The sequence below is a fragment of the Neopsephotus bourkii genome, unplaced genomic scaffold (assembly GCF_033783945.1).
Source record: "Neopsephotus bourkii isolate Nb327-2 ecotype Australia unplaced genomic scaffold, CSIRO-AGI_Nbou_v1 NB_1655, whole genome shotgun sequence".
NCBI lineage: Eukaryota > Metazoa > Chordata > Aves > Psittaciformes > Psittacidae > Neopsephotus > Neopsephotus bourkii.
This window is the reverse complement of record NW_026902129.1, coordinates 3,145,290-3,168,881: the sequence shown is the minus strand read 5'-3', so window position 1 is coordinate 3,168,881 and position 23,592 is coordinate 3,145,290. Positions and strand designations below refer to the sequence as shown.

The 23,592-nt window shown below is 41.9% G+C and overlaps 1 protein-coding gene across 9 annotated transcripts in view; it reads right to left on the bottom strand.

The window, feature by feature from the left end:
• The window catches only part of HECW1 (HECT, C2 and WW domain containing E3 ubiquitin protein ligase 1), a 245,356-nt gene that overhangs the window by 50,533 nt on the left and 171,231 nt on the right, over positions 1–23,592 (bottom strand). For 4 of the 9 annotated variants that reach the window (XR_009728710.1, XM_061374940.1, XM_061374938.1 and 1 more), the window contains 6 exons: positions 21,973–22,073; positions 19,436–20,797; positions 15,954–16,055; positions 10,546–10,696; positions 5,004–5,134; positions 2,236–2,357 (listed from right to left, as the gene is read on the bottom strand). Coding sequence is in view for 8 of the 9 variants with exons in the window: in XM_061374940.1 (XP_061230924.1) it covers positions 2,236–2,357; positions 5,004–5,134; positions 10,546–10,696; positions 15,954–16,055; positions 19,436–20,797; positions 21,973–22,073 (1,969 nt within the window). In the remaining variant the exon portion in view is untranslated. The remainder of the gene's footprint in view (positions 1–2,235; positions 2,358–5,003; positions 5,135–10,545; positions 10,697–15,953; positions 16,056–19,435; positions 20,798–21,972; positions 22,074–23,592) is intronic. The other 5 variants (XM_061374942.1, XM_061374943.1, XM_061374941.1 and 2 more) reach the window with 4 other exon arrangements.

The following is a 23,592-nucleotide window of genomic DNA, read 5'->3' as shown; positions in this document are numbered from 1 at the left end:
ATAAGGACCAAAGTGAAATCTATTTGGTGCCACAGTGTATTCAATAAAGCACAAACCACAGTTTTTCCCATCTACATGCTACTCTTGGTATCACAGAATCACACAGAATCCCAGAATCCCAAGGGTTGGAAGGGACCTTAAAAGATCATCTAGTCCAACCCCCCTGCAAGAGCAGAGTAACCTAGAATACATCACACAGGAACTTGTCCAGGCGGGCCTTGAATATCCTGAATACCTTGAATATCTTGAGTATCTTTCACTTCAGGGGAAAAGCTCCTCAAGACAGGGTAGGAAGGTTTAAAAAAGCTTACCTCTAGAGAGAAAATGAGTGCATTGGTTCTGCTGGTCAGCCCAAAGGCTTTAATTACTCACTAGAATAATAAAGGATCACTGGAGGACTTGTGCCTCCAGTGAAGTGAGCCCCAGTGTGCACACCTATAATCTGCCCAGATAATCTGACCCGGCAGCTTTTAATTCTCAATTTCCCAGTCCTTTTTAATGCATCTTAACCACTATAATGCACTAAACATTGGCAAATATTATCTTTATTATGTAAGGCTTTATCAGGGTGGTAGTGCTGAGAGGAGAATGCTCCCTGTAGCACAGGGTCCTTAATTATGACAAGGGTTGGTTGGTAAATGTTATGAAATCACAAGAGATACAATCTCTGCCCTAAAGATATGACCTAGTTATAACCTGGGAAAGCTTCATGGTCACGAATGGGTAAGATCCCAGCCTACTCCATGACAGAAGTTGTATTTTGATCTCATGTGTGATCAATGACTAATCTGAGTATCTCTTAGCTGCACTAAGGGAAACAAAAAACGTAATGTAGTTTTATTCCTCCATGGAAATAAAATATCTCAAAAATTAGAGCTTTCCCCTTTTAGTTCTAACTGTGAGATAATATTTTCCAATCCCCACTTCATTGGTATAATTAATAGCTTGAAATTTTAATAGGGGCTTGTGGTTAAAATATTACAACCCTGTTAAGCCGAAAGTTATGTGGGCCATTATTCCTGTACAAATGGAATCTGTATGACCATTTGACAGATGTTTCAATAGATCATTCTGGCTCCCATAGTAGAGACAACTTTATATAGCTTGAACTGAAGGCCTCTCTTAGCTTTTTTATTTTGGTGAGAAGTAAAACTGGGATTCAGTCTCTTGTGAGCTGTTCCTCACACCACTATGGAATCAGTTGCTCATTTGGCAAAAACTATGCCAAAAGAAAATGATACTGCTCCCAGCTATAAATCATCATATAGCAGCACATCAATGGAAGACATTATGAGCTCTCCATCACCTAGTTCAGGTAATATCAGATGAGTTAATATATCCCTTCCTCTGTGGATTTCACTGGCAATAATCTCTGGCAGATGGAGATGGACAGCTGGCTTGAACCCACAAAGCGCTACAGCCAAAACTTGATGCCCGTAGTTAGCAAAAGACCTCTGCTGACCAACTCCTGAAGTGCTTTAATTTCTTTTCCTTTCAAAAGAAAGGTCTTCCCTACCCAGAAATGGATGACTTTCCAAATATTCCCAAGTCTTGTGTAGAACATAGCTGAGCTATGTTGAAGATATAGGAAACTAGGACTGCATCTCCTTGTGATATTTCCCTATCTGCTTCCTCCTGGTTGTCCTATCATTAGATTTTTCCACTCTGCTCCAGTTTGCAAGAAAAATTACAGATTTATTGCATTAATGGCAAAAGAAAAGTTATTTGAATTATGAGTATTCATTTTCATTCTTGTCTTTTCCAAAATAGCTACACTGACTCAAGTCAGTATTTCTTTCACTGCATTATGCCCACCTTATTCTTTGGAATGCAGACTGCATCGATTAACAGTGTTTTCTCTTTATTTCCCTGAGAGTTGGTGGTACCTGAGTAAGATTTCTCAGGAACATGGCTCTAAAGGTAACAACCTCACTCCCTGCAGCATCAGACAACAGAATCAGCCAAGCTGAAAGCAAGGTTTCCTCCTTATTCTTGAAGGATAACATTAATGAGCTTCTCTATATCAGGAAATTCCTTGTATGAGGCAGAATTCCATCAAGAAAGTCCTTGGAGCAGCTTGTCTGTACTGTCCCCAACCTGTTCTGGTGCTCAGAAAGAACAACTGAGCCCCGAATCATGCAGCTCAAATTCACTGTGCATCCTCCCTGCAGGCCTGGGGTGCAGCACCTGGATTCAGAGACTGGTAATGTGAGAGAGCAAATCATAATTACTCACATAGTTTGCATGCAGCACGGTGAAGAACTCAGGATTGGTGATGAACTTCACAGCTGGAGACTGCAGCAACAAGGTGATTTTTTGAGAATTCACAGGAGAAAGGGAACCTTCCCTCCTAATCTCTGGACAATAAACACAAACAAGCAGCAAAATCCTATTAATGTAGTGGCAAGTGCAGTCTATTATTTAACCTTTAATAAATGGCTGCAAAAGTGATGGTATAAAAGAGTCACCATCCTGCCCAATGCACCTACCTTCTTTGTGTCTCCTAGACAAGTCTGCTGTCAAACTGGCACATTCCCCTTGTGGTTAGTGGCGCAGTGCTTACATTAGAAAGGCAGAAGCTGGACGCTTTTGTGTACTGTATAATACTCTGTGTCATATCTACTGCTGTCTCTAAACATTGATGCGATTGCAACAGATTTACCAGCTGATTCAATTCAGTATTGTCACCCAGGTTCTGAATGTTTCCTCCACTGCTGATTTTAGAGAGATCTGATTTCCCAATCCAGCCTGATGGGGTTTGCCAGCAGAAAGCATTTGGTAGCAAGACTGGGTTAAGGAAGCCCCCTGCTCAGCCACTCACATCCATGCTGGTGCTGCAAAGCATTGTCCTTTACTAGCAATTGCACTAGTTTTGGAAAGTTAATGGTTTTGGAGACTTGTCAAGAAAACAAAATACAGACACAAAGGGATTGTTTTTAACCTGTATCAACTCATGAAGCACGGAACCGAGCATTTGAGAATGTAACTCTGTAGAGGTAGGAACTCCTCGACCTTTTACAGCCACCAGAAAATACTTCCTACCACAGAATTATGGCTTGAGTGTGCAGTTCTAGTGTTTTAAAATACAAGCCAACTTTTATTTGTAGTCTGAGGAAGTCAGATGCAGACATTATCAACAGAATAAATACAGATTCCCATTTTCTTTTCTTCCTACTAGACACCTCACATTATTTTATCCACTTAAAACTGCAGACTGGATCCACTGTTAAACTGCTGTAACTGAGTTAAACTGATTTCTACTGGCTTGGATTAATGTGCCTAGATTGTATTCCTTCTGACACTTTCAGTTAAAAGGCAGACAGCAAATGTATCATACTGCAGCTTTTTCCTATTCTAGCATGCTTACAACAGCCTTGATTTTTTAATTCTTGGCATTTTATACAATATTGATTTTGTCTTCTAAAAGCAAAGCAATTACCTACAGCAAAAACAATTATCTAATCATTTAAGATGACATACATCATACTCATTAGGTCTTCAGGGTTAAAAAAGTGAATGTTACTTAATAAACTGACTTAAATACTTACTGGTAGCAATTCCTATTGGCTTACTATTTTATTATGTAGGCTATGATAGTAAGTGATTACACATGTTACGAGTAATGACTACATTACTTATAAGTTAAAGACTAATAATACTATGTGTGCCTCCTTTCTATTTCACACAGAGGACTGGATTCTCCCTATAAGATCCAGTGTAGGTAAAAGACTGCCATAAATTGCAGTACAAAGGATTGTAAGGAAGCTTTGAATACCAAACTTTAGACAGTCTTGGACAAAACTGATTTTCAACCTAAAAATACATAATGGATTAGAAAAATAAATGGGCAAAAATGAGTATTTTTCTAAACTTGTTAAAAAAAATTAAAGTTCACTGCTTCTCTGTGTAATTCTTCCTATTCAACATGGAACAAGAAGAAAATTCAAGGAGATGTTGTGCTGGTTCTTTCCCTTTGCCAGTGCTATTTACAGAGGGATGGCAAAAATGTAGCAAGAAGTCAGACTTCCAGCAGACAACACAGAAACCAAAGTTAAGTGGAGGTGAGAATGATCCAAAGGAAGAGAACTGGCTGCTCATTTTGGTGATAAGAGTTCTCAGAGCAGACAGCTATTTTTGCATGGCCATGAGTTGCAAAGCAGGCACTAGAGTGATTGCTGGTGTTTCTTACCTGAAAAACTTAGGCTATGGTTTCACAGACGTTTTAAGAAAATATGACTACCACCAAAAGGAGCAGAAGAGTTCCCTGCCATCCCATCCTGCCCTGGGTACATGTTATATTCTTTGTAGTGCCACTCATTCTTATCTGGTCACCTAATGAGCCAGATGAAAGAACCAATCTGGCTATAAACAAGATCAATTACAAGGAACAAAGCCTTTTTCATGCAGATGAGTTCTCTGCTCTGGTATGGGGTCCTGTCAGGTAAGTTAGTGATGAGCAAAAAAACCCAGCTGTGCCTCCTTCAGTGGCAGCCCATGCTTACTTACATCATCTCAGGGATATCACAAAATTGCAGCTTTAAACCCACAAGTATTTCATACTTGATGCCAGAGTTGCTGCAGGTGAAACTACATGGGCATATGTGGCAGCTCAGAAGCCAGGGCTGGAGAAATGAACTGCAATGCCCTAAGACAAAAAAAATCACACTGCAGCGAAAATAAGTCAGGGCTGGTTTTGCAACTACTAAGGTATAAAACCCAGATGTCTTTCACATTTTAATTTCAAATAGCCCTTTACTAAAGTAAAAATACTTTGTCTATCTCAGTAGCTGTTAAAAAAAATGAGGCCTTCTGTATCTAGCTTCCTACCTGTAGCTTCAGATCTAAAACCTGCAGCTTCAAGTCTAAACTTCTTTTCTTCTAAGCAGATCTTGTAAGCCAGTACAATAAAGTGCCAGTCTCCCATATAAATGCAGATTTTCTCAGAATTGAATGCCACCACTGAATGGCACTGAACATACACCACTCAACAGCTTCCCCCATACCTGAGCTTTGCTGGGAAGGCTCTGCCTCAGAGTCACTTCCTCCTCCGGTGGGAACTCTCTCCACCCTGTTGTTTACTACAGCATCATCTTCAGTCCGCTCTGTGGCAATAGTTCGCTGGATATTTTGGTACCTGCATACATTTGGAGAAAGGAACAACATGCTTTAGTTAACAGAAGAGCTTTCTGGCACCTTCTCCCTCAACAATCAGCACCGGTTTTGAATGACTCCCATAGTTCTATCTTGAGCACGCAACAGAGTAAGGGTACATCCAATTTTTCTCCTTCAACTGATGTAGCTAATCACACTTGGGCCAACCATTACTCTGCTAGTATGTCCTTTTGCACTGACTGACAAACAGCTACAGAGAGTACAAAGCAAGGAATACTCAAAGGTCAAATTTAGACAGGTATTTAGGCTACAGGTTGCTACAAGGCTTCCCTTTAAAACATCTGGATGTCTGCAACCTGAATCTACTGGTGGATCATGGTTCCCCCCCTCATTTAGTCTTATGGTAGCATAACCAATGAAGTAAGGATCAATCCTCTGATGCACTGAGTACCCTTAAATCTTACGACAATACTGGATGCACACGTTCATCCCTAAAAAGGTAAAGGTTATTACGAGTGTTCACAAAATGTTTATTACGATACTGCACAGCCAGCAGTTGGGAACACTTCCATTTTAGTAGGCAATATGGAGTGTAAACTAGTAGGTAGTGTGACCCCAAACAGCTACAATCTCACTGATATGACAGCCACAGGAAAGTAGAGTAGGATATAACACATGAGCTGAGTGAACAGTGTGAGGATGTGTTATGTTGGAAATCAGTGGGCTTGGGCATTTAGCTTGTATGGTGACTAGTTGCAGAGCAAGGAAGAGGAAAAAATATAGAGATATGAAAACAACAGTGAGGAGGATGACAGAAGAAAATGCCCTAAAAACCCTACCACGGCATTTCCATACTAATAATGGAACTAACTGGCACATTAGTTGATGTCAATGGGACTGGTCATAATTTTAGGGATGAGCCCAGTCCTAAATACCAGCTCACAAACAAAGTATGTACGTGGCTGTGGGAATAACCTGGAGTATTTTGAATTTCCACTACACAAAACAAGTTATAGTTAACTTGTTCACTCACACAGACAGATGAGTAAGATGAGAGATCAAGATTTCTTTGGTTCTACTGACAAGCTATGAATATAAGACTTATATATTGAATAAAAGAATATATTTTATATACAAAGACAAGCAAAATAAAGCAGCAGAAAGAGAAAGAAAGAAAACAGGCACTCTTAATCATTTTAATTAGGTTTACTCCACCCTAGTATTTTTAATCCTTATTTCTGGATTGCATTTCCATATGTGTATAGACCAGAATAGCTTTACTGCCTGCATTTAATCTGATCCAGCATTGTTTGTCTCTTGGTTTCCTGTCTTACACTCCTTTTACTTTCCTCAGCTCAAGTTCTGACTTACAAATTTCACTTCCTTTCTCTCTCTTTATTAATGCATGGTTTAGTCCAAATCAGAAGGTAGGCAGGAGCTAGCTCCTCAAAGTGCAAGGGATCATCAAAGACAAGCAGTTAGGATGTGGCTTTTGCATTTCTCAACAGACATCATCTCCAGTAGCCCTCTGCAACCCAATCTTGGGCAGATGGGCTGGAGGTAATTAGGAAAAATTACTGAAGTTTTAATAGATATATTCTAAAACTTTCCCAGTACTATGTGTGTCCCCAGGACCCAAAGTCATGTGAAGCTACGTTTTGTGTATATTCTGACAGTTTAAGTAAACACCCATCTTCCCAAGGAAACTCTGACAGCATGTTTCCCAACAGTATGAAGTTACTGCAGCTTTAAACCCTCTGCTTTAGATCGATGTTTTACATTTTTATTCACCTGACTGCAGGCAGTTGAATGAACTTTCCAATTCAGCACCCTCCAGTTTTACAACACCCACATGCAACAGAGAGGGGAGGAAAAAAAAAAGGAGTTCATATAATCAAGGGATATTAGCACAAATATAAAACCAACCTTGTAGATTCAATTTAATTAGATGGTAAAAAATCCCTATTGGCAAACCTTACAGAGTAACACTAACTGTATGCCAACAAAAGGCTACACGCTTTTTTTAGGTCTCTATACTATAACATAAACTTATACAAATACCAGAAAATGCCAAAGTTGTTGGAGAAAACACTGAAAATGCAAAAGTTCTGGGAATGCCTCTGGAAATTGCAGTCTCCTATCAAAATGATTTGTTAAAGAAATGGGGGTTTAGAAATACCATTATGTGGATGTCTTGTAACTATTCGGGTTATCATTTGTCATGTTATTTTGTACCTTTTAGATTAATGCAAAGACATGTCTAGATGTACACATGCTAAAAAGCATCTTTCCAACAGAGCTTGAACAAAAGGCTGTTACCTGGTTTGCTAACAAGTAAGCAAGTCAAGTAGTGCTATGGAAAATGAGCAAGAGTCTTTAAAATAAGTATAGCTGTCTTCTTGGAGTTTGCCCAACACCTGGATTCCAGTTTTGCATTCCCTGTATACTCAAGTGGCTAGTGCAGCTAATGGGAGCACAGAAGGAAAGCAGGACTAGGCTCAATCACAGCTGTAGGGTTTATTTTCTTCAAGCTGAGTTTCCAAAGCTTTGTGGTTTTGGCTGGGCTGGAAATACCAAGCTTCCCTGTAATATTTTGGTCTTTCCATTCGCTTCCACAAATGAAACCAGGAAGCTGGAAAGCGAGTAGATTGGTTTAAAAAGAAAAGTTGCCAAGTCTTCTCAAACTGCTAAGCGATCCTGAGCCCAAATTTTGTTTGAGGTTAGAGCAAAAGTTCAGGCTGCTGCTAATTCTATCAGCAAGGTCTATGCTTGTTGTTGCCTCACCTAAAATGATTCTTGGGTACGTCTGCTGAAGAGCATTTCAAATAATGAAGTTTTAAATATAACAAAACAGTCCTTCTAAAATGAGTGCTTAAAACAAAGTCTGATCCTCCACAGTGCTGAGAATAACCATTTATGAAAAGGGGTTTTCCTCACAATCCTGAAATCTGGAGATATGAAATAATTGGAATTAGTTTTAGGACAATAACAATTGAAAAACTTACAGCAGCCACGTTGAAAACACAGCAGTAACTTGCCATTCAACAAATGAATCTCTTACCAGAATCTTAGGAACTGTTCCCAAACATGGGAACAATAGGAGACCTCTGTATTCAACTTCTCAAACCAACGGAACTCTTTGGAAGACAGCAGAGAATCATCATCTTTCTTCCGCTGTCCCAAGAAGCTATGACAGTTCACACTAAATTAAGCTGCAAAGTGCTTGGTCTCCAATGGAACATGGGTAAGGAGAGATATGTCACTGCTGAAAAAGCTCTATACTTCTCACTTGGCAGTTGGATATGTGAATACTAAAACTAGACAGATTCAAAGGTCAGTCCCATTAACTGTGAATTCCCAACCCAAACCCATGATAATCAAGTCATAACCATGAAAGCCAGGCAGCATACATAAAAATGTGGAATAATCAATTTTGAAGCAAGGAGGTCACAAAGACAAATGTGATCAACCTGCATTAACTAACAGAATGGTAAATTCCCAGGCAGACTCTCTCAAGTACTTATTCCTTTCCTGGCTGTGCTGCACTTACATGAGTCCAAACTCAAAAGAATAACACAAACCAAAAAACCAAAACCAACCAAACAAAAAAGCTGATGTATGTCAACCACGTGCTGGGCTGCATCAAAAGGAGTGTGCCCAGCAGGTCAATGGAGGGGATTCGCCCCCTCTGCTCCACCCTGAGACCCACCCTGCAGTCCTATGTCCAGCTCTGGGGGCAACAACACAAGAGGGACATGGAGCTGTTGCAGCCAGTCCAGAGGAGATGCTGCGAGGGCTGGAGCAGCTCTGCTCTGGAGCCAGGCTGAAAGAGCTGGGCTGGTTCAGCCTGGAGAAGAAAAGGCTCCTTAAGGGGAGACCTTAGAGCAGCTCCCAGTGCCTAAAGGGGCTACAGGAAACCTGGAGAGGTGCTTTGGAGAAGGGCCTGTAGGGACAGGACAAGGGGAATGGCTTTAACCTGACAGAGGGGAAACTGAGATCAGACATTAGGAAGAAGTTCTTCCCTGTGGGGGTGCTGAGGCGCTGGCACAGGGTGCCCAGAGAAGCTGTGGCTGCCCCATCCCTGGTAGTGTTCAAAGGTGTCCCTGCCCATGGCAGTTGGTTGGAACTGGATGAGCTTTAAGTACCTTTGAACCCAAACCATTCTATGATCCCATATCCAGAACAGAGCGTTGCTTAAGTGGCAGCCAAATAGTCTAAGCTTTGACACAGTCCAAATCCCTCTTAAAGACAAATGCTAAATGACAGAAAAGTCATGTAAATCCCTTTAAAAAAGCTACATTAAATAACCACTTATTTTAGTGTGTCTTCCACAAGACATGTTATGAAATGCTATCCAAAATAATGACTTTGGTGAGAAAAAAAGGAGAAATCCTTCAAGAGTGTGTTTATTGTGTCAACCTGCTAAACAACCCCTTTAAAAGGGCTGGCTTGCTCTCTACAAGTTGCATTAATTTTCTAGTTGTTGTCACTCAGGGCCCAGTTCTCCTCCCACACAGTAAAACCCAAACTATTCTGCACTCTTTTCAGAGTACTTTGAAACTCTGCATCCTTCTGTCCTCTGTGGATCTTCCTCTTAGAATAAAGACCAAAAAACTTCCGTGGCCTTTTGCATGCTATAATTAGAATATAATTTCTGGTTTGCTTGTCTTTTTCTAGAAACTGTACCATTACAGTAAGCAGGGAATTTAAAAAAAAAATCCTTTTCTGAAGTAAAAAAGGAAGACTTTTGACCAACTGTTTATTTTTTCTCCTTCCTCTTAAATTCAGCCTGAAAAACAAAGATGAAAAAGAAATGATAAACAAACCTATGTGTGGACTACTTAAAAGGAAAATATTCCCTGTGTTAAGAGATATCTCAGCCATCTCAGAATGAACTGACAGATTTACAGGCCCCAGTGTAACACTAAGCAGATCTGTCTGCATCTAGACATGTGTACAGTCCTATTAGAGCAGTGCTGTCCTAGAAAAGGAGACAGACATTTCAGCAGGCCTAATTAGCTTGAGCAGAAATGCCACACTGATACAGCAACACTATTTCAGTGACAGCTCAGAAACCTCCACAGCGTAGCAGTAGATGCTGACCCATTGGTAGCACTCGTACAGTTAAGCAGCAAAAGCACCTCCATCTTTTGGAAGAACACTCGCTTCTCCTCTGGGAGTCAGTTCAAAAAAGTTTTCCAAAAGACTCTTTCTGCTGTTTGAAACATTTTGCAACATCTTTCACTCAACAGTACTTCTCGTGTGGGCAAGTTTGGGTACCAGACACCCACAGCAGGGTAAAAGAGACCAGCAGTGAGGACAGGAACACGTAAGTTGGACTTTGACAAGGAGGAAAGATACATCCTCAGGGAGCCAATGCATTGCACTGGGGAGCACAGATCTCAAGGGAGTCGTATAGGTGCAAATGCTCACCGCCGGTTCAGCTGCTCCATTTGCTGGATGGAGCCAGATCTGTGGATCCCATCTGGCGTTGCCGCAGTTGTGGGGCGCTGCCACGTGGTGGTTCGGTTGACGTGATCCACGTAGAACACCCTCCCGTGGCTGTCTATCCGAGCTTCCCAGTCTAGGGTTGGAAAAAAAGGAAGGGGTGATGCTGTCAGTGTGATACCTTCCAGAAAACTGAACTGGGGGAGATATATATATATATATATATATACACACACATACATGTACACAGACAGGGTATATACACACAAGAGATACCATATATATAGTCTACATGCTTGCAATATATATATTATGTGTATATAGTCAAAGTATACATTCAAATGTGTATATATACTATGTGCTTGTCTATATATATGTATAGGCAGCATATGCATATACATGAATATTTCACACACAGCACATAGGTAGCCTATGGAGTTCACTGCCATAGGCTATAAAAACCAAGTGGCCCCAGTTTTTAAAGGGCTAGATAATGTTACAATTAGTAGCACTAGTTGGCTGGATTGATTACAGGTCAGGGTAGCCACACAGAACCAATCCTTAGCGGAAAAGGATTATATCTGAGCTAATATGTCAAATCCCGTATCTTCTTTTTTGCTGTGTTTCAGAACAAATGTGTTTCATTTCTCTCTTTTTATAAAGAGGCTTCGAAGAATACCATACAATTAAAGGCTCTCCTGGTTGGACATATCCTTAGAAACATATCTCTAAACAGATTAAGTATCATAAATCTATTGCTCTGATGGATGCTGAGTAGACTGAAAGTCTGCAGCATAATATTGAGCCTTCCATCATTGTTGTTTCCTTCTAATGTTTATATTGTCCCATGACTGAAAACTAAGTTATCTGGTATATGATGGCTTGTGGAAAATGGTGATGTTGATAAAAAAAAGTTTTTCGAACAGGAGAAATTCAGGAATGAGTTAGCTAGCAAAGTCACATATCAAATTGATTGGAATGTATGGAATAGTGATATAAATTCAACTTGCTAGCTTCATAGTTTTACATGATTCATCAGCTGATGTCAGAGCTATGTAAATATATGCACATACTTTCTACATGTGTTTATATGCAAACCTCACTCACATTCACACACAAATGCACATACGGTGATTACCTTTGGCAGCAAACACTTCACCTTATTCGCATGTTCTTACTATGATACCCTCATCCCTGATGAGTCCACTCCTTCTATGGATCAAATTCAGGATCAGCTGGATTTCATACTTTATGTATTTTATATCCTACAATCTAAAAGCAGGACTGAATTTCTACCTCTTCCTGCTGTATCTGGAAACATATCCTTTTCCCATCAGTTCCCATTCCCTGAATGCTGGCCCTGGCTGAACCCAGTTTCCATACCTGGGCTGGTCCCAGCCAAGTGTAGGCTGTGTGAATTCTATGGCTGGCTGTCCCTGGCATGTTAACACCACAAACCTCAGAAGAGGGGCACTGGGAGTCCTTGGGGGCATTTTCTGTAAGACTGACACAACAACAGCCATATGCACATGCATTCTTTCTTTCAAAGCTGACTGGAAGTACCTGACACCTTACAGACACAAAACCTATAGTTATAAACAGGTACACACATCATGTCTCACTGTGAACATCACAATACAACTTTCAGGAGAGAATGCTCTCTTCCTCCCACCAGGTAACGATTTCCAAGGATACTGTGGCTGTTTCAAGAACCAGATCAAAGCTTTGTGAAAACAATGTCTAAAACATAAGACAATGAAAAACAGCACACCAACAGATGCACACTGAAGGAAATCAGACTGACACATAAGGCAGGCTGGAGAGCTTTGCTGAGCACACTGTCACTGGTGGCAGGTGTACCACTGTCGGTGGGAATGGCCCTTCTGGAGCTATGCATTATCTGCAGTATCCTCAAGGAAATAATCTTGGCCAGAACAAAGGTGACATGATCTATCTTAACATCACAAAGCTATTTGTTTTCCTTGCTGTTGACTGGCAAAGGATAAATCCTTCACCACATACTATTGCAGTATACATGTAAGAAGCTTGAGAATAATAAAGGTTGATGGATAATTAGAAGCTTGTAGGCAATGCTGCAGATCTACATTCTAGACAGTCTACACGGAAAACGCTAACTGGTCATATTGGTCTGAAGTCTGCTGATGGACACTTAGTAAGAATAATACTAGCCAATTACACAGTCAAACAAGGGATTCTCATAATCCAGCCCTGTGCACAACCAGCTCTAGAGGCAAGGTAGCATTCTCTCCCTTATTAAATGCAACTCAGAGTTCCTAAGCTCCTAAGCATAGTAGTTGGAAACCTAGGAGCAATGAAACTTGTGCAGAGCTTGGAGGTCACAGTGAAAACATCAAGCCAGGATCACACAGACTGGATCACAGCTTCAGGAAGATGATCTCTCAGATGTATCAGACATCCAGCAGTGGTCCGTACAGGCATGAACTGCACCTATCAGTAAGTGCTGCTTTATTAATTGCTTTATATGTATATACACCTGAAACCATGGGTTGACACTTGCACTGGCATGCTCAAATATTAGGAACTGCATGTCACGTGGCTTTTGAGAAACCTGCAGCAGTATTTCTCATCAGCTGTACAAGTCTTCTTCTGGTCCCCCAGGCAGGCTGTCAGAGGGTGGCAGGAGCACTTTCTGCCTGCCCACAAGAGAACCTGCAAGTCACACAAGTCACTGATGTTGCATACGATACCAGATTTGTGGGCAGATGGACACCTGCACAGAGAGACAAACATGCTGATAGGTGAACTGACAAACAGAACTCTGCTGCTGAGCTGTGCTCAAGCCCCTTTGTGCTACTTCAGGGGCACAGGGGATGAAGGAAGCAGCCAAATCTCCTCAGGGTCTTTTGTCTGTTTTTCAGGCAAAATAAGACTGTGACTACAACACAGACCAACCTCCATCTAACCTTCAGAGTCAGAGCATGTTAGAGCACAGGGCTGGGGACAGGACACTGCTGGTTCTGTTCTCCATCAGCCCAGTCATATTTCACAGCAGCCCCTGAAACCGCTCTGATTTGTACCAGAAGACACAACTTTTTCTTCTGGCAGGACCACAATCCTGGCAGGGTAAAGTAAATACACTGTCTTTCCCTTTCCAAGCTCAGCCACACTTTCAGCAAAGAGCAGCTCTGAACTGGGCACACGTATTTTTCTTGGCCTCAGTTCTGTAGGGTTTCCAACAGCACTGGCAAACACACACATAATAAGGGGTGACTAATAATGCCGTCATGAGGCCATACAAACTGAAAAATCTCTCCATCTTGTATAGACCTTCACATTCAGACTGGCCATTACGATATTCCCACATAAAAAATGAACCTGTTCTAACTTACTCTCCTACCTAACACTGTCTGAAACCCCAAAAGTTGTGGGGTTATGATGAAACAAAATTACCAAGAAAACTATTCAAAAGACAAAGAAAACTGCCCAGAAGGTTCTCCATGACCAAAGTAAAACCAGTCAATTCGCTGAACTTGCAGCACTGGCTAATCATCTTCAGCTCTATGGGCAGAAGTGAACGCTGCATGTAAGAAGTAAGCCAGGTTTGCCCATACAACCTGGCTTAAAATAGAAAGTTTCTTTCTTCCACATGATTGAAGAACTATTTATCTAAGACTAAGAGGCATTAAAGGCACTGAGATAGCGATACTGAATGCTAGAATAAGAAACATTTCTAGTTTAAAGCTATAGTGATTATTTTGACATGACCTTAAAATTTCATGAACTGTTTTTGGAAACAGGCTTCCTAGGTGATATTATTAAATTCAACATTTTTGCTCTCCCAATTAACATAGCCTAGCCCTATAACAATCAACATATTTAAGCCCACACTGTCAGCCTTTGTTGTAAAAAACGATGTCATATGCAAGTGCTAAAATAGGATCCTACAAAGGGGTACCAGTTCTGCATCATCACACATTACATTTCATGTCCTTTAACCCTATCATGAAAGCACTTGTGAAAACCAATGGTAGAAATACTTACCATTTGAGGATAATTATCAGAAAGAGGAAAAACGTATTGAATTGGTGATGGAAGAATACAGAACAGATTCACACTGTTTTGTTTACCTGAGCTGATGCCAGTGTCCTATCATTAACATCATTAATGGGGAATGTGTCCTATTTCAAAAGTCTTGAGGTAAGAGTGGGAGGAAGAGAAATATCTGCCTGTTACACAGGTAACCATTCCCATTTCATCATTCCTTGGCAAGCCACAGTGGTACTCTAATAAGACTTCATGGGGCTAAAGGCATTTGAATCATTCATGCTACTGTGCAAGCTGACACCAGCAATGGGGCTATTTTTGGCTTAGGGAATACTGACAGCATGGTTGGTAAACGATGAATTATTTGTCAATGGCCCCATAGGCCAAATAAGTGTGTTCCCTTCCTGGGCTTTGAAGAAAATAGAGTGCTTTGTGTATATGCCTGGTTGTTTTTCTGAGGCTCTGCACATTTTAGGTCGTTAAATAGGTGCCGAAGCTGAAAGGTGATGAGGAGCACATTGCAGGGCATAGAGTGCGCTCTGCTGGCCACTAAAAGCCAATGCAAAAAGCGGGTAATCCTGAGCGGGTAATCCTGCAGATGAATACACACGGGAGAGGCTACGGAAACAAGTGAAAACACCTCTAGCAGTTAATTCAGTGGTAAAAATCCGGTATTGTCCACCTGCTATTCAATTACGCTAGTTAAGACCCTCTCATTTTTTACCCAACGTAACTGCAGATGCCATTACAGTCCACAATGAACATAAAATTCTCTGTTTATCAAATCCAAAGAGAGTACTAGACCACGCTATGTGAGCTGCTTTTTCCCAGCATCCACTGATTTTGCACAGAGTTGGACCTGTCTGTCTGAGCATCCTGACTGTGAAAGGGTTCCTGCTGGACCTGCAAGCAGAGCTGGCAGGCCACAGGGACTGCCATCCCAAACCATCTTTGAAGTCAGCCATGGAAAACCTGGAGACAAATGTTACAGAGAAATCAGAGTACTTTGCTGATACACCACCCAGAAAGCTTTATAGTAAGGCTTCTGGAACACCTGACAGATACACACTCACTTGAGTTCAAACACACTCACTGGAAACAGGGAAATAGTATTATTTTCATTTCATGATAGCTAAGGAAGAAGATGGACCAAGGCAGAGGGAGGTTATATGGAACTTGTCCAAAATAACACAACACCACCTGAAACCAGGATCAAATAAGGGAAACAAAAGGGCATATTGCTTGGGTTCTGAAGAATGTGTATACAGAACAGATGGGGTTATTTAGAAAGACATACTGACCTCTACACTGTTTGAGTTAATAGGAAAAGCTGAAAAAACGCAAGAAATTAAAAAACTAAAGCTTACTTGGTGGAAGAGGCTCATCGATAGTTGGGTAGTGATGGTGCTCAGGCCTCAGAGAAGGAAGCTGGCTGACTGGCTGAGAATTATGGAGTAAAGGACAATCACCTATGGACAAGATATTCAAGACATCGAGAGTCATTCACTGTTTTCACAATGTGGTTCAAAAAATGTGCTACTGTCAAACAAGTGATTCTGTAAATAGGTTAGCCTGGTGTACTAGCAGCTCTGGTTATCCCTATTTTCAGGCATTATTTTAATAACAACTCATATGCCCAAGTTATTAAAATAATGCAGTCAAGGCTCTGATCTCTGATTTGCGTTAATGCTAAACTGCTGTGGGCCAGATTCTGGACTCATGATGTAAGCGAGAGAAGAATCAGGCTTGATCTCTGAGAAATACTGTGCATGTACAACCAAACTCATGCTTCTGCTGAAATTGGCAGGAACATGCAAAATCCTGGTTCCAGCTTTTAATTCACCACATCAGTGGAATATGAGGCTAAAAGCTGCCTTGGATCATTCTCTGCTTTTCTAAAAGACCCATGGCTAAGTGGACTGGAACAGCAGGATTCTGCAGTCCCTGCAAAGCAGGAGACTATCCCCTTCTATAGGTAGTTTTTAAACCATGAAGAGTCCATCTTGAGTGTAAGGAGGAAGAATGAGAGAAGGACCAGAAACAGGTAGGTAGACAGGTGGTAGAAGAGGAGGACAAAAGATAGTGAGACATAGTCAGGATCCAAGATAAAGAAGGAAGACCTGAGATATAGAAGAGGGAAAGAAGAGAGACACATAGTAGACAGTGCAGAGGAAGTTTTTAAATACTAACATTGTATATATGTCTATATATCCAAATATGAAATAAATGAAATCTACAAAAAAGTCCAAATTCACGTTTTGTTGAAAGGAACATGTAACCTAAGATCTAGTTAATGTTTATAGAACCCTTTTAGAAACTAAGACGTTACAGTGGGGATGTAAAAGCATTCCTTATCTTAGACTGAACTGTGAGAATGAGGAACCTGCACATTAAAAACTTCACAGGTTCTAGAATTAAGATTCCTTCTTGACCTGTTCTTAGAATCTTAGAAACCAGAACTATTTATCCCACAAGTGGACACATTTGCATACCGTGTGGTAACAGTTTTTCACTATAACCTCCAGCTCAAGGTGGGCCCGTTAAAACAATCTGAATTGCATATATTTAACGTTTACATGCATCAGAAAGATGCAACTTATGAAAAAAAACCCCATATTTAGTGTTTCCAACATCACCAGAACCATTCAGCTAAGCCAAACTTGCTGTGTGCTGGCTGTTTTAGCTGTCTTTAATGTCAGAATCTTAACAGCCTAAGAATGAGAATTTTGTTAAAGACCCAAACACACAGCTATCAAATGTAAGAAAACCCCACATTTACCAAAACTTATGGGTTTTCTTTAAACAACCAACAGCTAGAAGGCAGAAGCCAATTTTGTATTAAACTGTAAAGAAATCTCACACCATCCAGAAGTGAGAAAAATCACTTAAGACAAAAATACTCCCTCTTCTAGGTGCTCAGATGATACCGTATGGCCTGTTAAATGTCTTCATTAAACCACTTGTGTATAGGCGTATCTCACAGCAGCATCTGCTGCATGTTTTGAACAGACAGCAGAGTTATGTAAGTTATTACTCAGTGCTAGAAGTCCCTCTCTCAAAGCTTTAAAAACTGTTCTGTTACTACAGGTGGTGTAGCACCAACTACCAGATCATCCATCTATGTTTCTTTACTTACCATAATTGACTCTCCCCTAGTCAAGATAGTTACGCCAAGCCAGCGGAAGCATGGTAGTATCAGTCACCTGGAGTGGATGGAGGTGACCACATCTACTGTATTTGTAACAGCTGCCAAGTCATGAAGCAATGTGCACATTTACTGAAGCACCCCCGGTGGGACCAAGAGAGTGCTAAGAGCAGGGCTGCCCTTCAGCCATGCTCCTTCCCACGTAAAGCAAAGCCACCATGAGCACTGCAGTACCCTTTATACAAGCTCAAAGGGCACAATCTTGAAGCTGTACTGAATCCATATGAAGAAGCCACCTTCTTCCCCCATGTCCCCTCTCAAAAGTACACACAATTCAAAATAACCATCCAATCTGTAAGCATGGTCACACACACACACACACTCGTGCTCCCTTAGTATACTTGCATATAAATGCTGTCCACACACAAAGACCCTCATCTGCAAGGAGGGAAAATGGGTTTCTACACCTCTGTGTACTTCTGAGAATTTAATACTCTTTTTCAGGCTAGATTCTGCTTTGCAGAGAAAACAATTACCTAGGCCCAGCTGCCTACAAATCTTCACACAACCCAGTGTGTAAGGCCACCCTTACGCCTCCCTTCCTGCTGGGGAATACTGTGCACATCTATGGCAGTGGAAGGTGGGGTGAAATAAGTTGGAAATGGAGAAGGAAAAGGCAGAAGGATGCTTTAGTGGGGTTTCTATGTGGTCCTCCAATATGTTATCCTTTTCCTGCAATTTTAATTTAGCATCACTTTACAGTGGAAGACAGATGACTTGGGGTCTGGGAATGCAAAAACTACCTCTTAACCTTGGTGCATGCTCCTTAGCTGCTAAGGCATTTGCTTCTTCAGCTGGAGAAAACTGATACACTAGTTGAAGAAAAGATGTATGCTCAAACCCACTCTCCATGTAACTCCATACAACATTAAATGAGTTACAAAAGGGAGCAATTTAATGGAACGGTTTGGAGGGATTGGAAAAAACAGTACCTAAAATACAAAGATTAAAAATTACTCTAAGTATGTTTTCTATCTAGAGAAGGGCAAGGAGATGAGAACTTTGCTCGCTATAGTTCAGTTTTGGAAGTATCTAAGAAACCCCCCCCTCTGTTGAGTTGCACTACAGCCTGTGAAACCTGAGGTAGATTTGTTTGATACTGTGGGAATTGGAACAAATGGGGGTAGAAAACTGGGTTTGTAAGAGAAATATTTGCATTTATCCATGCTTATGACTGTGTGTGGCTACAAATCATACACAGAAACTGGCCCAGATCTTTAGCTGGTGTAAATCAGCATCTCTGCCCTTTGACAAGCACAAGCTGGCCCCCTCACTAACTGACTACCAGAGACATGGCAGCACATCAGAATGTGAAATGAGACAATCCCAAAAAATAAGGAATGAGTTGGTGGATGAGGTAATTCTGATCTGCCACATAAATACGGTAGCTAATCTTGATTTTATAATGATGCATGTGTATCTACAGGAATCCATATACACAGATCCCCACCTGATTTATCTGGTTTGGCTGGGATTTTTAAGGACAGGCTCAATTATCCAACCTTCCCTGATATCTGGCCCAGCTCACAGCCCCCAAATTTGTATGAAATAAACTGTGAGCAATCTGAGACCTTGATTATCTGATGCCTTCTGTGACATCCAGATAATCAGGGTTGCTCAGTGCATCAATTCTCAGGATCTAACCTTCTCTTCTGTTGCTTGGACCTGCTACTGGGGTGTCTAGGCTCTCTGCAGCTCTTTGTGGGTTCCCACCATGAGCTACTAGTTCATCTGGCCACTGGGAGGAGCCATCCACTTGCTCCCTGTCCAGCTCAGGGCTCTGCACTGAATCTGGCACTGACTCGAAAGCACTGTTCTCTTCCTCATCATCATCCTGTGAGGAAAAGACCGTGCTCTCGGAAATCTTTGCACTGTCGACAGAGGAGAAGCGGGTATGGCTGGAGAAGCGATTGTTACTGTCATAACACGAGGTGCTGTAGCATGAAGTGCTGTAGCAGGAGGTACTGTAGCAGGAGGTGCTGTAGCAAGAGGGGCTGTAGCAAGAGGTGTCGCAAGCCTCACACTCGTCACCATTGGGCCTGGAGCTTGACTCGCTCTCGCTTCCTGTCCTGGGGTGTTCCCCATCCAACAGCCCATCATTTAATTCAGAGAGTTGCTCATCCAAGGTCCCAGGAGGCACCGTGCTCTGGCTGAAGTTCTCTTCAGCCTCATTTTCCAGAGGCGGCTCTGCTGCCACTGTCTCACTCTCACTGACCACCTCCTTCTCCAACGCCTCCTTGACTGTAGATTCCTCATCGTTCTCCCCAGCGTTGCCACCATCTTGCTCTTCTTCCCCATCGCTGCTCATCTGTGCGGAGGGCAGACTGTGGAGCAGGTTGTGGATCCGTATGTAGTGTGTGCGAGGGGTCTCTGGCTCACCACAAGCTGAAGCTATGACTGTTTCGAGTTCAGACACAGGCAGGGAGCATGGCCTGTTTTTCCTCTTTGCTGTGGTCCTCAGTTGCAGCTTGTTGTCTTCTTCCTCCTGGGCTGAAGCCCCTTCTTCCTGACTCTTCTCTACGTCCTTGCCAGCATGCACATCTGCACTCACCTCATCGGTATCTAATGTTTCAGTGCTGGTCAAGACTCCACCATCTCCCTGAGTACTAGAATTGACTTCGTTATTTTCCCTAACTTCAGTCTCAGGAGGAGACAGGCAAGCCAGCAGAGCCAGCTGCTCCGTGAGGTCCGTAGCACTCAAAGAAGGCAGCGCTTCTCCTGGGGTGGATTCCAAGGGCTCAGGAACTTGCACTGTATCAACCTCCCCATCTCCTGCTAGCTCTTCATTTAAGCTGTTCTGGTTGACTTCCCCAGGAGGTTTGACAGCCCCTGGGCTATCGACACTGTTCACACTGTATCCATTTAGCTGTTCTGGAGCTGTACTTTCTGAGGTCACTGTGTTGATGCATGGAGGCTCACCGAGGCTTTCCTCTGTGGGGTTGTTCACGGGGCTTTCCTGGAGTTCAGCTGGCTCAGGATCTGCACTAATGGAGACCTCTTCATCATCTGTATGAGACAGGAAAAGAAATTACTTACTCCTTTAACAAGAAGTGTTGACTGAACCAAAAGCTTGGCTGTGGGGGCACAGGTACCCACAGCAATCTGAGAAAATTGAAAGCATAAATTACAGTGTGAAATGAGTGGGAAACTGAGAAACTATCAAGAAATGATAAATTTTTTGTTTTGCTAGGCAGTCTTTGTAGAGTGGATTTAACAATCGGGGGGCTTACTAACGAAGATAATATATATGTAGCACCCTGCCTCCTTGCAACATAACCTGAAGGAAACACGTTCTTGAAACTACTCTTTGAGACAAACTGGCATTGAAGGGGATATCATGGGTATGACAATGAAGTCTTCCCTGAGGTTTTAATGAAGTTTTTCTTGTCATGCTGAAGCTGACAGCAAACCACAACAGAGAACCTACATTTTTTCACACCACCGAAAGGCAGAAGCTCTCCCCAAAACATCCTTTGATGTGGTCCTCAACTGTACCACCTCCTCCCAGATGCCAGGCAAGCTGGGGTCTTTCACACCATCCCAAGTGTACCTGAGAGGGCACTAGCACAGAGATGCAAGGAGCCCCCAGGCAGCGCTCTTGAGACATTGACATGAAAGCCAGGGTTCAAACTTACACCATCATAACAGTGATTTCCTAATAGCTACAAGAGAAAGTTAACCAAAACCAACCCAAAAGCAAACCAAGAGGGAGGGAAGGAGGGGAACACTGATTATTTTACTTAGGTTTTTCATTAAAAATAATCAAAATAACATAGTTTAGAATAATCTTTACTATTACATTCTCTGGTTTTATTTATGAAGTGCTGAAATGCAGATGACAAGTGTCCGTGTAAGCAGTTCCCCAGGACAGGTAATTGAGGAGCAGATGATACTTCAGTTTTCCATCCTCTTCTCTCCCAGCAATGTGGCAGAGTATTTGAAGCAGACAAGAACAGATGAACACGAGACACCAGTACCTCTAAGCTAAGGGGAATCAGGGAAGAAGCTGTGACTCACAGTGGATCCTGTGATGGGGAACTTTATTTATGCACTGTCCTTTGCTCATGAGTGTACCTGAAGTCCCAGAGCAGTCAGGAATGAATTCAGATTTCTGAGGAGAAAGAATGCCAAGCAAAAAAGAACAAGATCTAGATAAATGATAGGTTAAGACTGAGAATTACCTGGATGGATGGAAGAAGTTATCTCAAATCGGAACTGCAGCTGGCCACTGACATGATCTGTAGGAAGCCTGCGACCCAGAGTGTAGCTTACAACCCTGTCCCTGCAAGAAAACAAATATTGTCACAATAGACTATAACCTACCCAACATCTACTGTGCACAGATAAAGCTGCTGTGGCCTACAAAAACACACAGTGGTTTTCAAAGTCTATTCAACCCAGCCATGAGGGCATGTTGACTTGCATACGAGAGAAAGAATGGCAGAGAAGGAGAGGACAATGTCTTCAATTACAATGGAAAAGCTGAATCAGTGACTAGACAGGCTTCTGGGATACACAAGCACGTATGCATATACATAGAGAGAAAGAAGGGTGGGAATGGAACTTCTGCAGTATGGGCATGAAAATACTGATATGGGAAGCAAACAACTCCCACTTCTGCTATTATAACAAGACTTCCCTGCTGATCTGACCATAGCTATCCTTCTGTAGAACCTCACTTTTCTGTATTTCCTTCCCTTCACCATCTGCATAAAATTCAGCTTTCCTGGTCTTTCCTTTAATATCCTGTACAGGACAGTCCCCGCTTACCACCTTCTCTTTCCAAACTGGCTGAATGACTGCTCTTCATCTCTTTCCACCCCTCTTACCTCTATGAAGCTGAAATATCAGGAGAACACCTTCCTGACAAGGTTGATCAATGACTCCATTCTGTCCTTTGTGCAGGTCCCTCCCTTTGCCACACTTCATCCACCCCTCAGAACAGAATGAAACTATAGAAGAGATTAACTTCCCAGCTGCCCAAAATGAGGCTGAATCAATGTTTGCAAAGCATTTCTTGAGTGTAAAGGGTGCACTAAATATTTATGCATCTTTGAAGAAACACAGTTCATTTCCAGTTGTGCCCAATTATTTCCTAGGATATAGTTTCACATACATCAGAAACTCATGTAAATGAGATGATCACAAGATTTGTGTATGATCTTTCTGAACTTGTGTGTATACTTCTCATTGAGCTTGCCTGAGATTTAAAAGCCACTATGGTATTAAAACCAAGCCAGAAAGTATATAACTAGATAGACAGTGTTTACAATAAGGAAGTAAAATAGGAAGACATAATCAGAAGATGATGAGGAATCTTCTCATGCAGAGAGAAGCCAATGATATCAGTTATAGGGCTCTACCTTCTCCAAGCTGTTCTTTTCCATCTGGTTTCTAAAAAGCTACTCTATCCTCTCTACATGAGAAACAGGGAGGTAGCTTAGTCCCTTCTGGTACATTCAGCTGTCAATATCACAGCCAGTTTCTGAACCAGCTGTTCGAAAACACTTCCAACAAGCTCAGCTTCCTGCTGTTCTGCTGAATTGAGATCCAATTTTCAGAATTGCCTTCTTGGAAACTGCATTGCGTATGCTCTCCTCAGGAGATGACTCTTTCTCTCCCCACTCCTCAAGGTCTAAACCTTACAAGTTTAGAACCAACTTTTTGGTTTTGAATACTACCTATCTTCCTCAAATTGGTTTGTGTTACTTTGGCAGCATACACCTTCCCAGGACTTTTATGCAAAGGGGAAGCAGGGCAGGGCTTGTGAGCTCAAGTGAAGTGGTTATTCCTTGGTAGCA